Below are 12908 nucleotides of genomic sequence, written 5' to 3'. Positions count from 1 at the left end.
CTCTTGACTCTAAGGGTTTTCTTCCTGTTCCTCAATGTAGTAAATTTTGCTTATGTACATTGTTGGTAAATTTTACTTCTGTAATGACTTTACTTTTAGTCTGTTGTAGGCTTTGGATGCTGTTATTTCATTTTTTGTCCTAGTAGATATTTAATGTGGCTGAAATCAAACTCCAGCTTCTCTTCAGTAACAGGCAACAACAGAGATTCCATCTAAGAGCTTTCTCTTTATAGCTGTTCCTTTTTCCTGGGAACCTGGGAATATTCCTTAAACAAAGGCCATTCCCTATTTGGATAATACAGCATCTTTCTAGGATTCCATCTTTCACTTTCCCGCTTCTCTTGCAACCCCAGACTTTGCACTCCTTAAGCCAGCAAGCCAACAAATTTCTGCTTCAGAGTTCTAAGTGGTCATTGTCACATGGGCTATTAAATAGTACCATCAGGCAAATTTTATAAAAATGCCACCCAGTGCAGTTCCTTCATTTAAGGATGACTTTTCTCCAGGTTCTACCTGCATTTGGTCACTGTTTTGCCTTAATGGTTTTATAAAAATATTTTGTTCACTCTGTATAACTTTTGTGTAGCAAGATTACTCTCGGTTACCTTGTCATTAGCTGAAGCAGAACATTGAAGCATTATTAATTGAACTAATCAAAATATCCAATACTCAGAGATTATTTTAGGAAGTTATAAGATGTCTTTAAAAGTTGACTATCAGTAGAAAATGCTTTTGATTAAAAAATGTAAATACCCTACTCTGATTATATATAGGTTAAAAATTAGATGTGTTCACGAATACACGTTGGAGAGAATATGAAAAAAAAATCAAATAATTTATTGGTTAGAGTGTTGGGATTTGAGGGAAATTTCCAAATATGTTCTATTAATATTGATATAAAACTACATATATATTCTATGTATTTTTATACCTATATATTTATATATATGTTTAATATATATAGTAAAGGTGTTCTAGACTGTATAGTATAATTGAGCAGGTGTGACAGAATTCTCACCTAACACTCAAGATTTGAATATAAAATGTCAAAAACAAAATACACAAGAAGGTTTCATATATGTGTGTGTCAGGGGTAGGTAGGTAGATAATAAAATCAAGAAAGAAATTCACAGGTACCAGTAACAAGGGGTAGGGAGAATTTACTTAAGCAAGGTAAGCAGGAACTAAATCCTAAATGGCTTATAGTAGTTTTCATGTTTCAATACAGAACTTAAATGCTGGGATTCATATCTTAATGTTAGTAGGAAAGTATAGGGCACATGGCTCTCACAGGTAGTTGAGACCCATCAACTTTGTGAAACTTAGAACCTGAAGAGAGATTTTTGTCCATAAAATGTAACTAAAAAGGGGAATCTGTACACCCAAGGAGTTTCAGGTAAACTTGATACTTGCCCAGAGCATCGAGAAGGATAAATTATGACATCCAGAAACATATGCCTGTATTACATGATTGTGAAGTTTGATTTGATAAAGCTTCTTATAGTACAAGGGCTTTAAGTATTAAATTAGTGTAAAACTGGGTCTGAAGCCATTAAATCCCTAGACTTAGCAGAGGCAAATGTGAAACTGTTTCCAAGATCCAAGGGATATGACTACTCTAAAAAAATAATCCTTGCTGAAGATAAGTTCATAATTTAAATTTTTCATATCACAAGAGAAAATTGACACCAACCCAGGACATATATAGGACTTACCTGAGAAAAACAGTTCTCACTTAGAATGAACTCATAATTAAATTTTAAAAAGTATAAATCACAGGAGATAATGATCTATCTTAAAGTAGACTGACACAAACTTCTTATCAGTAGTAGATACTCAGAAGACCACAAAAAGACAGGTTATTTAACAAAATTAATTTGAGACCACACAATTTAAGGGCAAATGGCATTACTAAGGAAAAAAAAAACTAGATCATGATAAAAGGAATACTGTGCCAAGAAAATATAAAAATCATAATCATGTATATCTAGCAGTATATAAATTATCAATAATTACAAAGAAATTAATAAATGCCAAGTGATTTTTTAATATCTATCTTATCTCAGAAACTATAGTTAAAACAAAAAATGGGCAACAAAAGATTTTAGTATTATAATACATTTTTGATTAAGTGAATGTATAGAAAGTCTTCTAGCAAATACGTAGAGAGTGTGGATGTATTTAAAGGATACATTGATTCATTTAAAAGATTTTTTTATTGTAAATAAATGGGGTACAACTTGTTTCTCTGTACATGAAGTAGAGGCATACCATTTGTGTAATCATACATATACATAGGGTAATGGTGTTTGATTCATTGTTTTTTTTTTTCCTTTCCCCCACCCCTCTTTTCCCTCTATACAGTCCCTCCTTCCTCCATTCTTGCCTCCCTCCCACCCCCCATTATGTATCATCATCCACTTATCAGTGAGATCATTGGTCCTTTGGTTTTTTGAGATTGGCTTATCTCACTTAGCATGATATTCTTCAATTTCATCCATTTCCCTGCAAATGCCATAATTGTATTATTCTTTATGGCTGAGTAATATTCCATTGTGTGTGTGTGTGTGTGTGTGTGTGTGTGTGTCTATATATATATATATATATATATATATATATATATATATATATATAGTTTCTTTATCCATTCATCAGTTGAGGGACATCTAGGTTGGTTCCACGGTCTGGCTATTGTGAATTGAGCAGCTATGAACATTGATGTGGCTGTATCACTGTAGTATGCTGATTTTAAGTCCTTTGGATATAGGCCAAGGAGTGGGATAACTGGGTCAAATGGTGGGTCCATTCCAAGTTTTCTGAGGAATCTCCACACTGCTTTCCAGAGTGGTTGCACTAGTTTGCAACCCCACCAGCAATGTATGAGTGTACCTTTTTCCCCACATCTTCGCCAACACCTATTGTTGCTTGTGTTCTTGATCATCGCCATTCTGATTGGGGTGAGATGGAATCTTAGGGTAGTTTTGATTTTCATTTCTCTTATTACTAAAGATGGTGAACATTTTTTCATGTATCTGTTCATTGCTTGTAGATCATCTTCTGTGAAGTGTCTGTTCATTTCCTTAGCCCATTTGGGTTATTTGTATTCTTGGTGTAGAGTTTTTTGAGTTCTTTATAGATTCTGGAAATTAGTGCTCTATCTGAAGTATGAGTGGCAAAAATTTTCTCCCACTCTGTAGGCTCTCTCTTCACATTGCTAATAGTTTCCTTTGCTGAGAGAAAGTTTTTTAGTTTGAATCTATCCCAGTTATTGATTCTTGCTTTTATTTCTTGTGCTATGGGAGTCATGTTAAGGAAGTCTGATCCTAAGCTGATGTGTTGAAGATTTGGACCTACTTTTTCTTCTGTAAGATTCAGGGTCTCTTGTCTGATTCCAAGGTCCTTGATCCATTTTGAGTTTAGGGCAGGGTGAGAGATAGGGGTTTAGTTTCATTCTGTTGCATATGGATTTCCAGTTTTCCTAGCACCATTTGTTGAAGAGGCTATCTTTTCTCCATCGCATATTTTTGGCCCCTTTGTCTAGTATGAGAAAATTGTATTTCTTTGGGTTTGTGTCCGTGTCCTCTATTCTGTTCCATTGATCTACCTGTCTATTTTGGTGCCAATACCATACCATTTTTGTTACTATTGCTTTGTAGTTGAGTTGAAGTTCTGGTATTGGGATACCCCCTGTTTCATTCTTCCTGCTAAGGATTGCTTCAGCTATTCTGGGTTTCTTATTCTTCCAGATGAATTTCATAATTGCTTGCTCTATTTCTGTAAGGTATGTCATTGGGATTTTAATTGGAATTGCATTGAATCTGTATAGCCCTTTTGGTAGTATGGCCTTTTTGACAATATTAATTTTGCCTATCCATCTTCTAAGGTCTTCCTCAATTTCTTTCTTCAGTGTTTTGTAGTTTTCATTGTAGAGATCTTTTACCTCTTTTGTGAGATTGATTCCCAAGTATTTTATTTTTTTCGAGGCTATTGTGAATGGGGTAGTTTTCCTAACGTCTCTTTCTGAAGATTCATCACTTATGAATAAAAATCCATTAGATTTATGAGCATTGATCTTATATCCTGCTACTTTACTGAATTTACTTATGTGTTCTAAAAGTTTTCTGGTGGAATTTCCCGGTTCCTCTAAATAGAGAATTATGTCATCAGCAAATAGTAACAGCTTAAGTTCTTCTTTTCCTATTCGTGTTCCTTTAATTTCTTTAGTCTGTCTAATTGCTCTGGCTTGAGTTTCAAGGACAATGTTGAATAGAAGTGGTGAAAGAGGGCATCCCTGCCTTGTTCCAGTTTTTAGGGGGAATGCTTTCAGTTTTTTACCATTTAGAATGATATTGGCCATGGGCTTAGCATAGGTAGCCTTTACAATGTTAAGGAATGTTCCCACTATCCCTATTTTTTCTAGTGTTTTGAGCATGAAGGGATGCTGTATTTTATCAAATGCTTTTTCTGCATCTGTCTAAATAATCATGTGATTCTTGACTTTAAGTCTGTTGATTGGTGAATGACATTTATTGATTTCCAGATGTTGAACCAACCTTGCATCCCTGGGATGAAACCCACTTGATCGTGGTGCACTATCTTTTTAATATATTTTTGTATGCGATTTGCTAAAATTTTGTTGAGAATTTTTGCATCCATGTTCATTAAGGATATTGGTCTGAAATTTTCTTTCCTCAATGTGTCTCTGTCTGATTTAGGCATCAGGGTGATATTGGCTTTATAGAATGAGTTTGGAAGGGTTCCCTCCTCTTCTATTTCATGGAATACTTTGAGGAATATTGGAATGAGCTCTTCTTTAAAGGTTTTGTAGAACTCGGCTGAGAACCCATCTGGTCCCGGACTTTTCTTTGTTGGCAGGCTTTTGATGACTTCTTCTATTTCATTACTTGAAATTGATCTATTTAAATTTCTAAAAAGTTGACTTTGACCTGGGTCCCAAAGGAAATTTAAATCATGAAAAACATACTCCAGATGAAATGAAAATACAATTGGATCAGTAAGTTTAAAAATAGAATGTACACATAACACACACATCAAGCCCTAAATTACAAAAACTTACAATAAAGCAACAAAATATTAGATAGAAAAATTTATAGGGTATAGTTTAAAAGGGGAAACTTCTCAGGAATAGGAAGAAAGTTATAATCCTTTAGTGTACTTATTTTTTTTTAAATAAGTATGGAAAATACATGTTTTATGTTCAAATTTACATAATAGCATAAATTTAAAAAACAATAAAAAGTGATGAGATAAAAAAGAGAACTGTGTCAACAAAGAGCTAGTTTTTTAAAAAGATACATAGACATTTCTTGCCCTCTAATGTAAAGCTTACACTCTAGTGGGGGAGTTGGATAGACAGATATAAATACCAGTGGCAATAATTACAATGAAGATAAGTAAATGTGCATACAGGAAATAAAGGGTGACAAGAACTAATTTGTGTTGTTTTTGTTTTTAAGATAACTGTTAGGGATGGTTTCTGAGGAGATAAATGTTTGAACCATGAGCATATAAAGTTAAGAGAATGGTCCCGGCAAAAATCCCTTTTGAAAAAAGTTCCTGATGAGCGAACAGAAGAGCAAAAGCCCTGACTCTTTCCCTTCAAATGATAAAGTATATTAATCATAAAAATTGCCCCAAGCATTATTCTTGATTGCAGTAAGTTTAGCAGTAAGTTTACTTCTAAACATTTTCAGTTGAAAATGAAACTGAAATTAGACAGTGATCAGCCTAGAAAACCAAGACTTTGCTTCATATCAGTCGACATCAACTAGAACATGTAATAAGGGGGAAAAAGATACAATTCAAAAATACCATCTATAAGCTGCCATGGATTCTTTCTAAGAAAATTTGAAAAGATTTATAGAGAACACTGTAAGACACTTGAAGGACAGATAAAAATATATTCAAATTATCAGTCTACCCCTCCCCGCAAGTTCAAACTGCAGCATCACTACAACTGAAAAATTGTAGGACTAAAAAATTTACTTGGAGGGGCTGGGGAGATAGCTCAGTCGGTAGAGTGCTTGCCTTGTAAGCACAAGGCCCTGGGTTTGATCCCCAGCACCCCGCCAAAAAAAAAAAATTCACTTGGAAAAGTAAAGGTCCAAGAATTATCAAGACTTTTTGAAGATGGCAATGAAGGTCATGTCATATTACATCAAACCATATACAAGAACAATTCCCAACTAGAGAACACATTAAGTTTAAAAAGCTAACTTACTTTTAGAATAACACATAGAATACCTTTGTAAATTTAGCTAGACGGGATTTCGTAAATAAGATCCAAAAAAACACATTATAAAGTAAAAAATTGGGGTTGGGAATATAGCTCAGTTGGTAGAGTGCTTGCAAGGCCCTGGGTTCAATCCCTGGTACCACAAAAAAAATAAAAATAAAAAATTCGACTAAATCAAATTTTTCAATTTTAATAAAACAAAAGGTACCATTAACAAAAGTTAAATATATATAACAGAATTAATACCCAGGATATAATTTAATATCCAAGATATAAGGATAATTTAATAATAGTCAACTCCACTTAAAAATAGGCAAAGGATATGAACCAACAATTTGTGAAGAAAAACCTATATGTCCATCAAAAGATGAAGTATTCTTTGCTCGTGATTGAGAAGATGATAATTTTTTTAAAAATTGTATTCATTAGAATTGCAAATTTTTAATATGTGTAACATATATAAATGGACTATATCTGCAAGGTAATAGAAAAATAGGAACTATCATATACTGCTGATGAAAGTACAAATTAATACAAATACTTAGAAGAGGAATTTGGTAATATACAATAAATTGAAAAGATGCATTCATAAGCCCAAAAATCAACTTCTAGATTTGTAACAGAAATTCTTCCGTGTATGTATTAGGAGACACGTTCAAAACACTTATTGCAGTATCATTTATAGGATAACTAGAAACTTTATAATTGTTTTTTTATACCCCTCCCACCCCTCTTTCCTCTATACAATCCATCCTTCCTCCGTTTTTGCCTCCCTCCCACCCCCCCCTTATAATTATCTTTTAACAGATGAATAAACTTAGTAATGTTTATTGAGTGGGGTACTTTTCAACCATTAAAATTAATGAACTTTATGTCAAAATGGATGAACCTCATAAAAGTTGAGTGAAAAAGCAATTACAGAATCTGCACAATATAATGACATTTATATAAATATTTTAAAGCTTACAATATATACTGTTGAAATAACAATTGGAAAGGTTATACATAAGATTAATGATGGTTGCCATTTGGAAGGTACGGAGTGATACGCGACTAAACAAAAGAACAAAGGGAACTTGGAACTTCATCTGTATCATTCTGATAAGTTTGTGTTTAAGTATGTAGTAAAAATAAGGGGCTAGCTTCAGTGTTTGCTAAGGTTCTTAACCAGCTCAGTAGTACTTCCATTTTACTTTATAATTAAATCCTTTAAAATACTATCTTTTACATATACCTTTTAGAGATTTTATTTTTTGTGATAGGCATACTCATCCTTTTTAGATAATCTCCAGAATAGTAAGTTTCTGATAAATGGGGATATATTGAGATTGTGGTATAAAAATTGATCATGCTCAATTTCATATTGTTTTCTCTAAAAACCCATTCTCAAATGGCTCCAAGTCTTTCCAGTTTTCTTCATATGGGGGGACTGGATGTGTTTTTTGTCACTTATTCATTCAGCAGATTTTATTGAAACCCAACATGTGCCAGCTGATCATATAACAGTGAACAACAACAACAACAAAAAAAAAAGCCTGGTCTCATGTAGTTAAAATTCTAGTCAAGGAAGATAGCCAATAAATAAATAAATTCATGAAAATATAATGTGCTGGTGGTTAAAAATAAAGCAGAGTAAGAGAAAGAGTGATTGCAAGAAACAGTGTTGTTTTAGACCACGTTGATGAGAGATGGTTAGATTCTGGATATATTACCTTTTAGCAGCAATTCTTATAATCTATAGATTACTCTCTGATCTCAAGGAACATCGTGAGAGTTATTGAAAAGAGATAAATAGCACACATTAGTTGCCAATGAATGATAAACTGTACAAGTGATCCTAAAAGGAGATTTCAAAACCTCTAAAAAGCTTTTGTAGGATTGTGGGAAGGGAGTTTCAGTCCTGGTTACTTAGAGGTTTCCTTTGCTTTTCTTGCTCCTTTTAGTCATTGTGGACTATACAACCAAACATAGTCTCATCATATTTTGTTGTTTGAAGAAAATGAAACTTGAAATCTGGATTCAGATTTGGTGTTGATTACATTAATAGATCAAATTTAAAATACTGATTTTTACTGGATAGCTTAGCTGTATAGCTATATATATTCAAAGACAGATCGACCCATTTTTGTTTGCATTCATTTGACTCTAAACCTTTTATGGAAGATAACTTAGTTAATAATATTTTTTAAAGATTGTGTGTAAACTATTACTGAATATCTTGCATGATTTATTTGCTTTTGCACATTAATGGATATTGTAACAGAAGACAGTTAATTTATACTACCTTCATTTGTGTTATATATTAAAGTTCATTTAAACTAATATATAGTGACTTTATTTGAATAATTTAGTTCCTAAATATAATTTTCTACCCTCCAAATATTATTTTATTAGTTCATTTTGGCTTTTATGTCTAAGTATTCCTGTTACTGAATTAAGAGAGAGAGTTGCAGAGAGGCAGGGAGGAAGAAGAGGAAAAGCATTTAAGTCAAGTCTTTAGAGCTACAGATTGTAGTACATCATTATGGCTTTTAAATGCTAAAGCAATCATTGTTCAGAGTGGAAGGCAGACAGTAAAATTCATAATTTATTTTAAACTCTGTGCCTTGTTTCTCAGCATAGTAATACATTTGCACTTATATGCCATTAAAAACTTAATTGTGAGCTGGGTGTTGTGGTGCACACCTGAAGTTCCAGCACTCTGGGAGGCTGAGACAGGAGGATCCCTTGAGTCCAAGAGTTCTAGTTAGCCTGGGCAGCATAGGGAGACCCTGTCTTTAAAAAAAAAAAAAAAATCTATTGTAGTGAAACAACAGTAGATTGACTATAACAGTAAACTCAAATATTTTTATAGTGCTTTAGAATTGAATTTAGTACAGCGAGTAGGAAATAGATTTTTGTTGTGCTTTGTGAAAAGATTTTTTTCAGGGTAGAGTTTCATTTACACTTTTCTTTTTTTCCATGAAAAGGAGACTTAATTACCATATTTGAGAGTATTTCAGGTAATTTTTGTTCTTACTAACCTAACTTTCTTTTTCTTTTAGCAAAACTGTACAATCTAAAGTGGACTGCATTTTGGTAAGTGAAATACCTAACTTAAAAGTTCTTTTGTAATAAGTCTTTTACGAACACTATGTGAAATATACCATTCTTAAGTAAATATTGATTCTAAATATAACAAATGTAGTGAATAAATGTTGATGGTTAATTATAACTCTGGGTAAATTTTGCTATCTAGGTAACTTCCTCTATCTCATCAACACTGAAATCACAATTTGGGATAATTTTGTATGCATTTGAAACTTCCTGGCCTTCACTGAAATATTGCCCAAACAAACATTTAAAGGGAATTTATTCTGATAAACCTGTAAGAATATTTTTAAAGTTTTTAAGATGTTTGATGCATTTTGTTGTGTTAGCATATTTTTCATATTTCATCTACTGGCCTTTAGAAATTAAGCCACAGTGATGGTTTCAAGTTAGGTTTTACCTATATAACTCTAAGAATTTGCTTAAAGAAAAGCTTTTAATATGCCTGTTGAATTCATTTTTGTTGCTGTAATATATTTTGCATTCTAGCTTTTAATCTTTGGGTTGCAGCTTTTAAAACTTCAGGTCACACTAATAGTTTTAATTTAGATTGTTTGTAATTCCTTAGGTCTTGTCTTAAATGTGTAAATGTGTGAAGGAAGAAGCATGCAACCATTGAGACAAATGGAATAATACTGACTTCTTTGATGAAATCTCTGCAGACAGGCTACACCCTAGGCTCTAGAATATTCAATGACTATTCTGCTAGATTACCCAAAGTGTCAGTATAATTTATTATCTTTCTTTTCTTGTGATTTCAGAACTTTTCTTACCCTAGTTTGGGTCTCCTTATAAGCGAACTTGACTTTTGGTTGATGTTTGTCTTTTTAAATAATTTTTTCTCATCATTGAGAAAGTAGAGCAGAAGATTATTATAAATTATAAAATATAACATTTTAAAAATATAAAATAAGGAAATTTTAAACCTTTGAAGTGTTTATATTTTCATGTAAGATTTAAAATAGGGCTGGGGTTGTGGCTCAATGGTAAAGCCCTCGCCTAGCATGCATGGGGCCCTGGGTTCGATCCTCAGCACCACATTAAAAATAAAATAAAGGTATTGTGTCCACCTACAACTAAAACAAAATATTTTTTTTAATTTAAAATAAACATATATATATTATGTGTATTTTTTTTTTTTTTTTTTTTTTTTTTGCCGTACTGGGGATCGAACCCAGGGCCTTGTGCTTGCAAGGCAAGCACTCTACCAACTGAGCTATCTCCCCAGCCCTATTATGTGTAATTTTAGTTCATAATTTTTTAGTGCTGTCTTAGGCCTTGGACATCTAGTGATATACAAGATAGTAAGATCTCTATCCTCATGATCCTTGTATTTTATTGGATGAGGTAGACATTAAACAGTGAACAAAAACAAATATTATAACTTCAGATATTCATAAATGTCTTTACAAAATTTTTTAAATTTTTAAAAGGAAGCAAGAGATGATGGTTGGGTAAACAGAGTTGTGATCTTGACATTTGAGCAGGGACCTGAATTAGAAACTAGCTTTGTGTGTTGATCTGCCAACAGCACATACTAGGTAGAGGAGAAAATAGAAAAATTTAGAAGTTTGGGTAATTTGAAGAAGATAAGGATTTCAGTGGGCTAAAATGTAGGAGGAAAGGAGAGAATGATAGCAGTTCTACTGGAGAGTGGTTTATGGCAAATTTAGCCACAAGAAGTTGTATGGTAAGCCAATTAGAGTGTATTAAGCAGGGGAAAAAAAAAATGATCTAATTTTTTTTTAAGAAATGTAATTGGAAAAAATGACTTGTAGGGCGACCAGAGTAGGGGGAAAACCAGTTAGGCTGTTGTAGACATCCACAAGGAATTCACAGCTCTTACTCAGATGAAGGTAGTGAAAGATGTGAAAAAATATAGGTGAATTTCAGGCATATTTTGAATATAAAATTAACAGATCTTCCTTGTTGGTGGATTGAATGTAAAAAGAAAAAAAAAGGAATAAAGGGTAAAAGGGTAATTTCTTCAATCTACTATTTCTTTTTTGTTGTTGTTGTTTTTGTTTATGTTTTGTTTTGTTTTGTCCTGGGACTGATAAGCCCAAGATCCTTTAACCACATCTCCAGCCCTTTTTTGATTTTGAGACAGCCTAAGTTGCTGAGGCTGGCCATCCAAGTCATTGGGATTATAGGAGTGCCCCACCACACTGGGTAGTATTTCTTATATGACAGATTTGCTCATAATGAATACTCTCAGTCTAAATTCTCAGTCTGTGAATATAATTTGCTTTCAATTTTCAAAGAGTTTTACTGAATGTGGAATTTCTGCTTAACGGTTTTTTTTTTTTTTTTCATTGCTTTGAACTTGTTAACTGTTGCTTTCTGGACTTGATTATTTTGGATGCTAAGTTAGCAATTAATCATATTGTCATTTTTCTGTACATGATGAGTTACTTTTCTTCTTTTGCTATCAAGATTTATTCTGTATTCATACTGTCAACTTACTTGTTCACTTGTCCACTTTCTCTGGCTTTGAACAGTCTGACTATTATGTGTGTGAGTATTGAACACTTTGTGTTTATCCAATTTAGGGTTTGTTGAACTCAAATCTGTAGTTAGTTAGATTTGGAGTTTTCTGGCCATTTTCTCTTCAAAAACTTTTTCTATCCCTTGAATTCTCTCCTCCTTCTATACGTTGAAATGATTGATGTTCTTTTTCTGGTCTCTGGGACTTAGTTCTTTTTTCTCTAATTATCTTTCTGTATTCTAGTTTCTCTGTTAAGATTCTCTCTTACCTTACCATTATCACATTTTCTTTTGTGTGTTTAAACGCAGGCAGCTTCATTTTGGCAGCACTGCTGTTCAAACCATGTGAATGAAATAAGGTAATGGGAGCAGCTACAAACAAGAAAAACACTGGCCCTCATAGTTATTACCTGAAGTTCAGGAATTTGTAATGACAACACCTCTGCCTTTAGTCAGTTTCCAGACTCAGATTATTCTTTTTGACCATTCTGATTCATTTTCTAGTTGTTGGGGGAAGGGTTTGCCACAGTTTTCACTTCACTTTTTCCAGATATTTCAACCTTCCCCCGACGTTTTTACATACATTTTGTTCTAGAATTTAAAGTTTTAGTTTTCTTTTAGATCTGCTCTGAATTTAAGTTGAATTTTTACTATATAATGAATATGCAGTCATTCTAGCACCATTGAAAAGTCAACCCTTCCCTCCAAATATGTTCCATATCAAAAATCATTATGTGCAGGTCTTTTTCTAGATTCTCTTTATTCTTCCCATCAATTGTTATTATGTCTTTATGGCATCACCACATTGTCTTGTCTACTGTAGCATTATAGAAGTTCTTAATATCAGGTAATATAAACAATTCACATTTTGGCATTGCCATACAAATTTTAGAATTACCATGTCAGTTTCTATTAAAAAAAAAAAAAAAAACAGCTCTACTGGAAGTTTGAGATTACAATGAATTCATAGATCAGTTTGGGAACAGTGGACATCTTACTAATGAGTCTTCATCTGTGAGTTTGGGATATCTCCACATTAGTTGGTTTTTCTATAATTTCTTACAGTAACATTTTA

The 12908-nt window shown here is 32.9% G+C and overlaps 1 protein-coding gene across 2 annotated transcripts in view; it reads left to right on the top strand.

The window, feature by feature from the left end:
* Positions 1 to 12908, top strand: part of RFX7 (regulatory factor X7) — a 120800-nt gene that overhangs the window by 46028 nt on the left and 61864 nt on the right. For both annotated transcript variants that reach the window (XM_079129879.1, XM_079129878.1), the window contains exon 3: positions 9301 to 9334. In XM_079129879.1, the coding sequence (XP_078986005.1) occupies positions 9301 to 9334 (34 nt within the window). The remainder of the gene's footprint in view (positions 1 to 9300; positions 9335 to 12908) is intronic.

Source organism: Sciurus vulgaris, assembly GCF_902686455.1.
Source record: "Sciurus vulgaris genome assembly, chromosome: 2".
Taxonomy (NCBI): Eukaryota; Metazoa; Chordata; class Mammalia; order Rodentia; family Sciuridae; genus Sciurus; species Sciurus vulgaris.
The sequence above is the reverse complement of the archived record's forward strand: the minus strand, read 5'-3'. Positions and strand labels throughout refer to the sequence as shown.